Source organism: Myotis myotis, unplaced genomic scaffold (genome assembly GCF_014108235.1).
Source record: "Myotis myotis isolate mMyoMyo1 unplaced genomic scaffold, mMyoMyo1.p scaffold_m19_p_21, whole genome shotgun sequence".
Classification (NCBI taxonomy): Eukaryota; Metazoa; Chordata; class Mammalia; order Chiroptera; family Vespertilionidae; genus Myotis; species Myotis myotis.
The window spans coordinates 13,863,203-13,877,190 of NW_023416326.1; the positions used below are offsets into that span (position 1 = coordinate 13,863,203).

General features: G+C 60.3%; 1 protein-coding gene across 1 annotated transcript in view; it reads left to right on the forward strand.

Moving 5' to 3' along the window:
- Nucleotides 1-7,503, forward strand: part of KIF26B (kinesin family member 26B) — a 356,959-nt gene extending 349,456 nt beyond the window's left edge. Inside the window, exons 14-15 of the mRNA XM_036354955.1 lie at nt 43-193; nt 1,220-7,503. Of these exons, the coding sequence (XP_036210848.1) occupies nt 43-193; nt 1,220-1,368 (300 nt within the window). The 3' untranslated portion in view covers nt 1,369-7,503. The remainder of the gene's footprint in view (nt 1-42; nt 194-1,219) is intronic.
- Nucleotides 7,504-13,988: the final 6,485 nt, after the last annotated feature.

The following is a 13,988-nucleotide window of genomic DNA, read 5'->3' on the forward strand; positions in this document are numbered from 1 at the left end:
GCCTCTCCCCCCCACCTGCCGCCTCTCCCCCGACCTGCCCAGGAGGGAGTGGGCTTCAACGTCAAGCTGAGGACCCTGGAGCGCCGCCAGCAGAGGATCGCCGAGGTCCGGGCCAAGTACGAGTGGCTGATGCAGGAGCTGGAGGCGACCAAGCAGCACCTGATGCTGGACCCCGACCAGTGGCTCAGCGAGTGTAAGGCCCGGGTCGCGGATGTTATCTCATTAGCAGTGTCGCCGGGCCTCCTGTCACTCCATGGCCAAGCACCAGGCCTCTGACCCCCAGGACAACCCTGATAACCTCACTGTAGCCGGGGTCGCTGCTGAACAGCCTGGCCTGTAAGCGGGGTGAGCCCGTGTCTAGTCCGAATCCCAGGGCCTCGGTGCCCATCACATGGAGACGGTTGCCCCCTCATAGGGGGCGGCGGGGAGGGGTGTGAGCATCACTCTTGCAAGATGACTGCCCTGGGTCTCAGTCCAGAGCCCCTGCCAATGAGGGTTCCCTCCTGGAAGGGCGCCCACACGCGGGCAGCATGGCACGCCTGCTCCCGGCCACGGAAGCACGCGGGTGGCATGGCACGCCTGCTCCCGGCCACGGAAGCACGCGGGCGTCTGGCCTGAAACCGACAAGGGTTTACGGCTCCGCGCAGGGTAGAACCGCGGCCTAGGGAGGCCTGCAGACCGTGCAGAAGCAAGACGAGCATTCTGAGCGAAACAATCACACGCCGTGAGATTTCCCCTGGGCAGGCAGCCCAGGATGAGTGACACCTATAGCAAGTCTGTCTTTGAGAGACAGATTCCCTGGTCTCTTATGTATTTGTTCCCTTTACCACAAAATAAAGCCCAAATCTGGTCCCGAACGGCTGCACTGATTGGGGACCCGATACGGGAAGACAGCATGTGGGGCAAACGCATCTCTGCCCTTACAGCTCCTTTCCCGTGGCCTCCCAGCTCCACCCCAGCCCTCAGCCCCGTGCCTCCCCTGGCACACGCCACCCGCTCGCCCGTGGGCCCTGCCCGTGGGGGAGGCACAGCGGGCAGAGTGTGGCCCCGAGGCTGAGGGAGGAAGGGGTGACGGGGTGGGGGAAGCAGCAAGGGGCAGAGCCAGTCCTTACCTGCTTGGGGGCAGCCACATGTGAGGGCGGGGCCCAGGGTAGGGGGACGGGTGCAGCTCCGACCGGGCCGTGCGGGCACCTTTCCCACCTGCCTCTCTCGTTCGCAGTTGACCTGGAGCAGGTGTGGGAGCTGGATTCCCTGGAGTACCTGGAGGCGCTCGAGTGCGTGACGGAGCGGCTGGAGAGCCGCGTCAACTTCTGCAAGGCCCACCTCATGATGATCACCTGCTTCGACATCACCTCCCGGCGCCGGTGAAGCCAACGCTGCCCCCTGACCCCGACCCCCGGGACCCGCAGCCAGGCCCACGCTCCAGGCCCCCGGGACCCGCAGCCAGGCCCACGCTCCAGGCCCCCGGGACCCGCAGCCAGGCCCACACTCCAGGCCCCTGGGACCTGCAGCCAGGCCCGTGCTTGAGGCCCTGTGCAGGCGGCGCTGAGCCCACGGAAGGAGGATGAAGGTTGGTGGCAAGTCTGCGGTGGCGTTGAGCAGTGCTGTTTCTGGAGGAGAGGTGCCAACACCGGACACACGTGGGAGGAGAGAATGATGGGAGGCCCAGGGAAGTGGAAGCCCCATGAGGCTGAAAAAGCACTTTGAGGAACTTTCTAGGACTTGTTTGTCCACAAGGACCGCTGGCAAAAGACCCCCCTCGGGCCCTGGGCTGCTGAGGAAGGGCAGGTGGGCGCGGGCTGCCGTGGAAGCCGAGACCACGCCGGATCGTCACCCCGACGACTGATTAAGTGCCTTGCAAATCTTCACTGTCACCCACACACTCACGTCCTCCTCCGTTGTGGGCACATGGTGCTAGTCAAGACGCAAACCACAACACAGCGCGAAGCGAGCCGTCGGGACTGTCCCCGCTCGCTGCTCCGGGCGCTGCGCCCTGTTCCGACTTGTGTCTCCGAGTCATTGTGTGTAGAGCTGTTTCCTCGTCAGTGTTGCGTGTGAATAAATGTTACCCGTCTCTCACGGCTCTTCTGCTGAGGCCACCCGGCCACACGTGGAGGCCCCAGGGCCCAGCTGCTGTTTCTCCCACGGAGGGGGTAGCGGCAGGGGGTCTGGGCAGGCACCTGAGCTGGAGCGATGAGAGGACAGGGCTTCTCTAAGGGGAGGGGCCTCTGCACCAGCCCCGCGTGTCCTGGGGGCGGGTGCGTGTCCGCACCGTGCCCCTCCATGTCCCACACGTTCAGGTTCCGTTACCCGATCATCCGGGTGTTCAGGGCCCTGCAACGTTCTCATTTCATTCCAAAGACTCTGGACTGGAAGCTTGAACCCACACCGGCGCCATCGCCTCTGTGCTCTGGGTTTGTGCGTGGATCAGAGCAGGGAGTCTGCTGGTTCCGAGGCCTCCTGGGCGTGGATGCGCTCGGGGGCGCCAGCCGTGCCGCTGGAGACTCGCAGGTTGGGGAACGGCTGGCCCGCGGGCGGTGCGTCATGCCAAGGCATGAGGGGTGAGTTAAACATTTGGCCAAGTACATCAGGCTGATTTTTAAGTTGATGCTTGTGTATGGCCCACAGATGATGTGATAAGTATCTAAATGGTGGGGAAAAGGTTCCGCCCCTCTGCTGGAGAGCAAGAAGGGACGGGGGGTTGCACACACACGTCCTGCTGTCCAGAGTGCTGCTCAGACATCGCCAGCCCAGGAGCCGTAGGAGCCGAGCCGGCCCACAGCCCCTGCCTGGGCACCCAAGCATTCCCATCACATCTGTGAGCACAGCCCTTCGGGCAGACGGTCAGACAGGGCTTGGCTCCGGGAACTCTGAGCCTTGTTCTCAGATGAGGATACTCATCCTGCCACACTCCCTGAGGTTGTTACTGTACCCATTTTAGTGAAGGGAACCGTGGCCCAGAGCGTGGGGGGACTGTCTCATGATACCAGCTGGGAGCAGGGCATCCCCTGCCTTCTGCTCGCCCCCCCCCCCCCGCCCCTGCCCTCACCCACTGGGAGGTGCCAGGGTTTTGCAGAAATGTGTACCCTCCAGCTCAGCATACCTATGAGCCTGCTTCCTGCTCCCGAGCCCCAGCACCGGCCCGCAGCCCGGGCCCCGGGGAAGCCTGTGTGCTCCTCGTCCATGTGCCCCTGGGTACAGGTGCCCAGCCGCTCAGCCCCGCTCGGCCGTAGGAGCCGAGATCTGGGAGTTCTCAGTCCCTGATCTTCCTGCCGGACAGGGTTCCTCCAAACGGACATTTCCCCTTGTTTCCCAGGCGTCCGTCCCCTTGGGGGGCGGGTCTCCCCATCCCCTGGCCTCCCCACCCGCAGGCTCTGCCCACCTGGTCGCAGCATGTGGTGAGCCAGCCTGTCCGACAGCAAAGTCGTGGAAGTGCCTCGGCCCCAGGGGACCCCAGTCTGGGTTTGAGTTTCTATGTGGCGCCCTTCGGTGGCGGTTTGAAAGGAGAGCCTCTCGCGGGGGCACCCATGGTGAGGGGCCTGGTCTTTGCTGGGAACAAATCCAGGTCAGCAGGCAGCGCCCCTGGCCTTTCCCCGGGCACATCCCGGGTCCCTCGCTGGGCAGACGCCTCGGGCCTGGCACCTTGCCTGGAGGGTCACGTGGCGGAAACAGCACAGACTTCGCTCTTCCCAGATCTCCTTACCTGCCTCCTGCCACCCGGCCCGGTCTTCGTGGCCTCCACGAGGTCAGAGGGTTGCGTGAACCAGGAGCTGCCTTCCGCCGGCCTGGCTGTCCCCACGCTGCCCGTGAGCCGACCCTCAGGGCGCCGGCAGCGGGAGCGGGAGCAGTGGGTGGAGGCCGTTGTCGGTGCTGCCACCTCAGGGCACTGTGGCCGCCTTAGGATGAGTCCTGTGAACACGGACGAAACACGAATCTGGGCTGCGATGGTGTGTCCTGGCCCCACCTGTGCGTGGGGCCACACAGAAGCCGGTCGGTCCTCAGGCCCGAGGAGCAAGGCTGGGGCAGGGGCAGGGGCTGGGGCTGCTCTGCAGCTGCTACAGTGACAGCGCGAGGCGGCCCCGCCTCCTTTCGGTCTGAGCAACAGAGAAGCACGAAGGCAGAGGGATGTCATCACCCACACGTGACAGGACAGAAACTGGGACTTGAAATGAGCACCTAGAGGCAGAGCCTGATCCCCTGCCTGAAACCCGCCCCTCCCCGCCCCCTAGTTCAGGGTGAAGAGGAAGCATTCGCAGCAGAGCAAGCTGGGATCCCAGAACCAAGCGCGATGCTGTCACCCGGGAGTGAGGCCATGCGTTCACGATGGTGTTTCGTGTGGAGGCGACGTTGCTTTCTCCCGGGAAGTCTGCCCCGCCCACGAGCTGCGTGTTTGATCTGGTCCTTGAATTCGCCCCACGTTCGTCTCCTCCAGGTTCATCTCCGGCTGCTGTTCCGGGCGCGGGGCCTTGTGTGAAGGCAGAGGTCGGCCCCACGTCGACAGGCTGGGAGGAGACCGAGGCCACAGCCCAGCGTGGGGACAGGAGGCAGGAATCGGCCGTTGTCGTGTCAGCTGGAGCCGAAGGGTGTGCTCCGGCAGGTGGCCCTGGCCCCACGCGCCCGCACCGCCCAGGGCGGCGCCTCCAGCGTCGGACACGCAGGCACCGGTGCTGGTTCTGGTTCCCCTTCACACTGAGCAAGAAGCCCTGCTTTGGGCTGCGGTTCTCACGCTGATCTGGGTTGGTTCACCCATCACTTTTCTCCGGCGTTCGATGGGAAAGCAGCCGTCGGCCCGGGCAGCTGTCTGTCCTGGGCCACCCCGACCCCTCGCTTCCAAAATACCGATTAGTGAATGTTCTTCAGTTCCTTGTTCTAAGAGGGATCTTTGCCTGAGAGACATGACTGAAGAGGAGTTCTCTTCCCGCTGAGACCAGACGGTTCACGGACTTCCTGGCCCTGCTTTCCTGCGGGACACTGGCCCAGCCTCAAGTGCATCGGAGGAGTTTCCACGCGGTCAAAGGCCATGAAACTGGGCCAGGAAGAAGCACGTGGAAAGTTCTGTCCCCGACCAGCCGACGCTGGATAAACTGTCTATGCCCCTGTCCCTGGAGCCTGTCCACGGCGGAGGGTGCAACTCAGCAAGCCGCACGGAGCCCCGTCTGCCCGAGGGCCGGCCCTGCCCGCTGTGGTCTGGGCCGGGTGGAGCAGCACAGGACACCGTGCTGCCAGGGCACTGAGGGGTCTGCCCTGGGGGACGGGCACGCACAGGACGTGGAAGTAGTTTCCTTGCGTTGTCATAGCTCTTCCTCCTCCTCCAGCAAATCCGTCAACACCCATAAAAACCCACAAACTGCGTCGCTCAGCAGTCTTCCTGACAAACACATATTTTTTCTGTTATAAACGGCTTATCATTTCCAGATAAAAACACGGTTCCAAATCCACGAGACGTGCTTACCGTTCAAACTCATATTCTCCCGAAAAAGCTTTTTGAAGATTCTTAGAAGCTGCTTTAATCCACCTCGAAACAAAGACATCTGCCTTTGGGCGGCCCGACTCAGAACCGATGGTGTCACAGTGGGGGGCACGTGGAGCTGGAGGCGGTCAAGCCTTCCTTGCACGTAGCCGACATCCTCCCCCCATAGCTGTCCACGCCCACGTGGAGGGGTGAGGCCAAGGCCCCGCGTGCGCCCCCTCGCGTGGACATAGAAATCACCTCCGCAGCAAAAAAGGCTCATTTCTTGCATCCTCCCTTCTGCTGCCCGACACCCCCTCGTCGCCTTCGACTAAGAGGCTGCAATTTACTTGTAAATCGGGATGTGGCTCCGGAGCATCGCTTGCGACTTATCACTTACCTGTGCGTCAGGGTGGGCGCTGCCGTCCGCGACTCCGCGTCCCCATGCGTTCGGTGGGTCTGCGGGGGCTCTTCCCCTCCCTCTGGCGAGTCAGGGGCCGGGGAGGGAAGAGAAAGAAAGAAGCCAGGAGAACAGGGATGAGGGCCCAGTCCTGCCAGCACAGGGCCAGCTCCAGGCTGAGCTGTTTCTATGTGAGCAGCTGATGGGGAAGAGGTACCTTCCTTCTGCGTTTGATGATGAGGGGCTTGGAAATCTGCCTCCGTGGGCCTGGGTGGGGGGCAGTGGAGAGGACCCGGCTGGTTCGAGGCTGAAATCTGAAAAACAATGGCACAGGGGTTCGGCTCCTGCGATCCCCTAAAGCCCGCCCGCTGCCCCTGAGAGGTGTGGAAAAGCAGCCAGAGCTCCTTACCTGGGACACACAGCACCGCCTTTTCCTGGAGAAACCAAAGCACTTTAGTGAGTCTTACAGCCCGAAATGCGTGGGGGGTCTGGTCCCCTCCCCCGGCGGGAGCGGGAGGGCTGGGGTCCCTGGCTCATGGCAGAGGCAGGTGAGCAGGAGGGACGCCTTGCGCTCCTGGAGTGAGGACACCTGCTGTGCAGCCTGGACGGGTCGCTGGACTGTGCTGAGCCCTGGGCTCCCCATGGAGGGTCGGGGTCCCGAGAGCTGCCCTGTGGGGTCCTGTGGAGAGAAAGCGGGTAGCAGAGCGGGTAATGGGCTTTGAAGGAGTGGGAGCCGCGGCGGGAGACAGCGCTGAGTCAGCAGGTGGCCGTGCACCGCGGGGCTCCTGGCAGGACTGGCTCCAGCCCGCGTGCGTCTGGGGCTCCTCCACGAGCTGCTGCGGCTCCAGGTGCGTGTCCGGTGGCGCACCACACGGAGGCGCTGACGTGTGTGCATGGGGCGGGGCGGGTGCATGTGTGCGAAGGTCTGCGGCGTGGTGAGGAGGCAGGACAGGGGCCCGGCTCCGACCCGGTTCTGACCCTGGTCCTGTGGCTTTGGGGGGTGGCCTGACTTCCCTGGAACTCTCTGGTCTGTAAAACGGGGACGTTGTGATAAATGCCCCTGTGGCTCCTCCAGCTCCGTCACGTATGTATGTGTATGTAAATATGCTTCGCGTAGCCACGGGCCCGCTGGACGTTGGCGACAAGGCCTGCCCAAGTGCATTTATCGTGTCTGAAACAGAACATTCACCAAGTTCATGAAATCCTGTTGGCAAAGTCAATGGTTGTATTTAATGTCATTGTTTGAAATTCACTGTTTAACTGGATAAAAGATTGGTGCCGTTTTGAACATGGAGTTCTTAGCTTACGAGTGTTTGCTGTTAAAAATGTTTAATAAAGTTCATCTGTTAAAGTCAGAAATGCAGCGACTCTGTCCGTGGGCAGGGCCCGGCAGCCCGTTAGAAGGAGGCTGGTCTGCGCCTGGGCCTGTGCACAGCTGGGCGGCCAGTCAGCCGTCCCCACGGGGGCCCGGACGGCAGGCGACCGGAGGACCCCCTGGCACCGGGAGTGATGGTCGCGTAGACTGGGGCCGCGAGCCACGAGCTGCTGCCATTTCCGTGTGAGACATTGTCTGCGGCATAAGAGGTGCACAGTGTTGTCAAAGGAGATCCTGGTGTTTAAGAAGATCAAATGGTGCATTAAATGTTCACTTTCATTCTGCCGAGTCATGAATTCCTCCTTATCCAATGTCTGTGTGTGTGTGTGTGTGTGTGTGTGTGTGTGTGTCTGTGTGTGTGTGTTGGGGCGGGGGGGTTTGGCAGGGAGCAAGTCCAGACCAGGGAACAGGTGGTCTCAGGAACAATGCCCCCCAGGCCTCAGGCCTTCCTAGAAGAGGCCTGTCCAGTGCCCGGTGGGACGGGCCTCCCGCAAGTGCAGGAGCTCACGCGGGGGGCGGGTGGGGGTGGTGGCCATTCCGTGTCCAATAGAGTCAGGCGCTGGGCTGTGGTCACACAGGGCAAGTGTCAAACAGCGTGGTGTCGATGTGGTGAGAATATGTATCTATCCTTACCCCAGGAAATGTTTACTGATTTGGGGGTGGGGGTCGGCGGGGCAGGGAGGGGGGGAGAGAGAGAAACATGGATGTGAGAAACATCAATCAGTTGCCTCCCATACATGCCCCGACTTGGGGTTGAACCGCAGCCTAGGGATGTGTCATGACTGGGAATCGAACCCGCAACCTTTTTGGTGCACGGACGACAGTCCACCAGCTGAGCCACCGTCCAGGGCTTCACTGTGGTGACATTCGTGTTGGCCTAGCGACACGCCCTCCGCCCATGTCTTAGGGGCCCCACGAGTAGAGGCAGCGCTCTGGGCCCGGACTCACGGCCCTGTCCCCTCAGCGCTAGTCTCAGTTACGGCTCAGGTGGGAAAGCGAAAGCAGATCGGAGGCGGGAGAGGCCTCGCTGCCTCCCGGACACGCTCCACCCGCCCCCCACTTCCTGTCCCCGCAGCACGAGGCACTTTCCAAGGCGCTGGCACCACATCCACACCCTGACTCACAGCCCAGGACAGGGCCAGGGCCTCAGAGCAAACACGCCCTCCTGGCCTGACCTGCCCAGGCCCCGCCCCCTCCTTCCCCCCAATCCTGGACAGGACCCTCCTGGGCTCCCCTTGAGCCACTGCGGCAGAAGCACAGGGTTTCCTGGAAATAATTCCTTCACCAGGGGCAGTGGAGGCCCGCCTCCCGGGCCACGCCCCAGGGGAGGCATCCAGGCAGCAGCTGGAAGGGTCCCCACCACCCCCTCTCCCTTAGGAACAACCGTCCACATCTATGACCCTAGCTGTACTTGTCCCTTAAGCCACGAAGCTCTCAAAATTGTTATTAGTATTATCTTTAGTCTTTTCACCCTTTCAATCCTGTCTTTTGCCTCCGGGGGGACATGGGCACCGCCCACGGGCACTCCCTCCGGCAGTCCCTGGGCATCCAGTGGTCCCTGGGCATCCAGCGGTCCCTGGGCGTCCAGCGGTCCCTGGGCGTCCAGCGGTCCCTGGGCGTGCAGAGGACAGAACCTTGGCCGGTGATGCCGTCCCCACCCCGCAGTGGCCAACCCCTGTCCCCACTCCTGGTGAGGAGGCGCGCGAGCCTCCCACGGCCGGCAGACCCGACGCCTGCACTTGCTGGGCTGCTTCTAGGACACCCGTGTGCGCTGCAGAGAACTGGGCTCAGGACACCTGTGTGCGTTGCAGAGAACTGGGCTCAGGGCACCCGTGTGCGCTGCAGAGAACTGGGCTCAGGGCACCCGTGTGCGCTGCAGAGAACTGGGCTCAGGGCCCGCCTGTCGGGGCTGCGAGCTCCTGGCACCATGGGGCCGTGTTCCTCTAGATCGCCAGCCTCGGGAACAGAGCGGGACCATTAGCTGAATGAACGCCTGCCTGACTGACTGACTGAATGAATGTGGGAGAAGAACAGGAACAGGAATCCTGGCAGGACCGCAGATTCCCGTAACGAAAGGGCTGAGGGTCTGCGCGGGCAGGTGCCCAGCTGGGCTGGAGCCCTAGTGCACAGGGAAGCAGGGGCGCCATGCCCCATGGGTCCAGCCCATGCCCTTGGCTTATTACACACAGCCACTGGCCGGCCTTGGCCTTCTGCCTCGGCCTTCTGCCTCCGAAAGCATCTCTCTGTCCACGAGACAAGAAAGAGTCGTGTCCAAGCCCTTGGATTCCTCGCCGACACCCTAACGCCATCGCTGGACCAGCTGCCGCGAGCCCTCGCTCTGTCCCAGACCCTGCCGGCCGGGGACAAGGAGACAGACTCGGCCTCAAGAACTCAGGGACGTTGGAAAGACTGGCACACGGACACCCCATGACCAACAGGCAACCATACTCCCCTCCGTGTAGGGTGAAGGCTTCTCCCCCCAACCCCTTCCCTCTCGCAGGGCCCTGGCCAGGCCTCACCTGCAGAACAGTCTCCCTGAGGCTGGAGGGCAAGGACGGGGAGGGACTGCAGCCTCGCCCCCATGGGACCCCCCCCCCGCCCCTGTGGAGCCCCCTTCCCCAGGGCCCTCAGCGGGGCCTCCCAGCCCTGGCCCAGGCTCTCCCTGCCTCTGCCGAGAGCTGGGGGGTAAGGCAGGTGGCCGAGGCTACGGGAGAGAGGGGACCCAGATGCCGCCGGGCGCTGGGCACAGCGCTGCTGCCCCGTCTGACACTCATCCCACGGCCCTCGCTCAGCCACCGTCCTCCCCGCTTCGGCCCAGGCACGAGCGTGACGTCACCTGCCTGCGCTCAGGAGAAAACTCAAAATAAAGGCTTTCCGCCAGACCCCTCCTCCCCCCGGGGCCTGGAGCCCTGGCAAGAAAAAGGCCTTTCCCCCCTTTTCAACCAGACTTTTGAAAAGCTGGAAATGGAAAATAAAGATGACCTTTAAATCTCACTCCAGGGAGGCCGCTCTTGTTATTTTACACACGCACACGCACACGCACACGCGCGCGCGCGCACACACACACACACACACACACACACACACACACGTGCCTCTACAAATCCCGGCCCCAGAACAAGCCCTGTGGAACCTGCTCTCCCCCTTAGCAGCCCCGGGGCGCACTGCTCCCCGCCGGTCACGCACCCCCGCGGCCTCCCACGACTGTGGGAAGTCTGCCAGGTAGACAGGCCGTCACCGAGGCACTATTTACCCCCTGCTGTTGGGCCTTAAAATTGTTTCCACTTTTCCGCTGTGATAAATTGCACTGCAGTAAACACGCTGCACATAAATCTCCTTTTTGCCCCCTGACAAGCCCCTCTGGAGAGTCCTAGCAGAAGCAGCTGTAACAGGAGGCATGAAGCCCGGAGGCACTTCCCGCGCCCAGCGGGGCCCCGCTCACCCGTCCGCCTGAGTAGCGGCCTCCCCTCTGGCCCCATGTCCCACAAACAGAGGCTCCCCTCACCCAGGCCCTCGGTCCCCTCACCCAGGCCCTCGGTCCCACAAACAGAGGCTGCGGAGCTCCAGGCGGACGGACACTCGCGTTCTGCGCACCGGTCCTGTGTGTCATCATGTCAGAGGCGTGTGGTCCTGGGATGCTCTGTGTTCTGAGCACTAGTCCCGTGTGTCTTCATGTTAGAGTCGTGTGGTCCCGGGATGCTCTGTGTTCTGAGCACTAGTCCCGTGTGTCTTCATGTCAGAGGCGTGTGGTCCCGGGATGCTCTGTGTTCTGAGCACTAGTCCCGTGTGTCTTCATGTCAGAGACGTGTGGTCCCGGGATGCTCTGTGTTCTGAGCACTAGTCCCGTGTGTCTTCATGTCAGAGCCGTGTGGTCCTGGGATGCTCTGTGTTTTGCGTACCAGCCCCGTGTGTCATTATGTCAGAAGCGTGTGGTCCCGGGACGCTCCGTGTTCTGAGCACCGGTCCTGCGTGTCCTCATGTTGGAGGCATGTGGTCCCGGGACTTGCGTTCTGCACACCTGGTACTGTATGTCATCATGTTGGAGGCGTGTGGTCCCATGACACTCTGTGTTCTGAGCACCTGATCCTGTGTGTCCTCATGTTGGAGGTGTGTGCTCCTGGGACTCGTGATCTGAGCACTGGTCCTGTGTGTCTTCATGTTGGAAGCTTGTCATCCCATGACGCTCTGTGTTCTGCACACCTGGTCCTATGTGCCTTCATGTTGGAGGCGTGTGGTCCTGGGACTCTTATGTTCTGAACACCGGTCCTGTGTGTCAGCATGTCAGAAGCGTGTGGTCCCAGGGTTAGGGCATGTCACCAGGTGCCATCCTTAGGGCTGCCCCTGACCCTCAGCGCCGCCCCCATGAGGTGAGGGTGAGCTCTCACCTTTGGACCAGGAGGGCCCACCCAGCGAGGGGGAGGCAAGGAGGGAGGCGAGGAGGGCATTTGACAGGACCGGCAGGAGGCCTGGCGGTTGTCACTCCCGCTTCATCGCACAAGTATTCACTGGCCACCACAGCCTGTCCGCTGCAGTGAGCGAGGCGGACACGGTCCAGACCTGATGGAGCTCACGGTCCACAAACCCTTCTGCAGGGCAGGCCCTGCCAGGCACCGCAGGCAGGTCCCAGTGGGCGGCGGTCCTGCTGGATGGAAGGCTTGGCAGCTTGGAAAGATGCCCTCCCGTGAGCCGCCGACCCCCAAACTCACCACCGTCACGGTCTTGCTCACTCTCCCTGACACAAGTGCCCGTGCTCCTCTCCATCTGCCCCTGTTGGCCTGGGGCCTCCCCAAGGGAAGGCCCTGCTCCTCCCCGCCCTGCTCAGCGCCTGCCACATCCTACGGCACATTTAGCCAAGGAGGACCCACCATGAGCCAGGGGTGGTGTCAGCAGCTGAGGCCACAGAGAGGAAGAAGAGAGCGGATCGGGAGTTTTGGGGAGAGAAAGATAAACAAAGAAGCCCTTATTTGAAGTGATAGGTTTCAGGGCGTCCGGCAGCGCAGAGGACGAAACGCTGGCAAGGTCAGGGGGAGGGGCAGAATGCTCCCGGGCCTTGGGGGGAGAGAGCGAAGGGCACTGGAACAGAGAAGCAGCGTGAGCACAGGCAGGAGAGCGAGGGCCCCGGGCGTGGGGCGTGGCGTGGCTGGAGGGCAGGAGGCCGGCAGGAGGGACCTGCTGCTGAACTCGGCTGGCAGGCACAGGGTCAAGGCTGGCAAGGCGTTCGGCACTGGTGGGCAGGACCCAAGAGCTCTGCCCTTGCACCTCAGGGTGGAAAAAACGCCACCCAGACATAAAAGGACCAAATGCGTGTGTGGGAGTAACTCAGAGGCTATTCGTTTGGTCCCGAGGTCAGTGTGTGGAGGGGATTTCTCCCAGGTCACAAAGCTTCTGGGGGAGACGACACAAGACGTCTCCTTTCTCCCTACCTCACCCCCCAGCCCGGGGGAACGCCTGCATTTTCATCTTTGCAGAAAGAGCTTTCAATAACCCTTTGTTTTCCTAAGATGCTAATCAGTCCAGCTCACTTAGAATCTTCGCCTCCTTTATAGAAAACTCCCCGGCCTCAGTGCACATGACCCTAGTAATCAAAACAGCATGGCACTGGCATAAACAGACATATAGATCAATGGATCAGAACCGAGAGCCCAGAAACACGCCCATGCCTGTAGAGTCAATCAGTATCTGACAAAGGAGGCAAAAACATACAAAGACAGTCTAGTCAATAAGTGGTATTGGGGAAACTGGACCGAACATGCAAAGAAATTGAACTAGATCACCTCCTTACACCACGCAGAAGGATAGACGCGAGATGGATTAAAGACTTAACGTTAGCGTGGAAACCACAAAATTCCAGACAAAAGCATAGGCAGTAAAACCTTAGACATTTCTTGTAGCAATATTTCCTTTTTGATAGCTCTCCTCAGGCAAGGGAAACAAAAGAAAAATAAGCAAATGGGACTATATCCACCTACCGTTTCTGCACAGCAAAGGAAACAAACCATCAACAAGATGAAAAGACAGCCCACTGAATGGGAGGACATATTTGCCAATGATACATCTGATAAGGCGTTAATATCCAAAATTTATAAAGAATTTATAAAACTCAACACCAAAACAACAAACCATCCAATTAAAAAATGGGCAAAAGACCTGAATAGAATTCTCCAAAGAGGACATATGAATGGCCAATAGACACATGAGAAGATGCTTAACATCACTGATCATCAGAGAAATGCTAAAGCCGTGGTTCCCAGTGTGGGGCACACGCCCACAGGGGGGCAATTCGAGAATGAGTTATCAACAGTGAACTTTTTACATTTCTTACGGTCCTAGGGGTCTCATCTACAGTATATAAATATATAGTGTGCCATATTTATACATTTCAGTTCTCTATTATATGTTTTGAAATTTTATTTACTATTTTTTCATATCACTTCATATTATTATTATTATTTTTTTAACAATGTCTTAGTGATTTCTTCCTCAGCACTTCAACTGTCCTTTTATTCTTTCATTTTTCTCTTTCATGGATGTCATGTTCTTTGGAAGCTGGTTTAGACCAAGTGAATGGCCTTTTAGGCTTCCTCCATGTGAATAGGAATTCACTTTTTGAATCATGAGACTTGGATGTCACAGGATTTTAGAGATGCTTAGGTGAGGCGTGGCCAAAAAAAGGGCTGGGAACCACTGTATTTAAGCCACCATGAGATATTAGCTCACACCGATCAGAATGGCCGTCATCCATAAATCAGGAAACAACAGGTGTT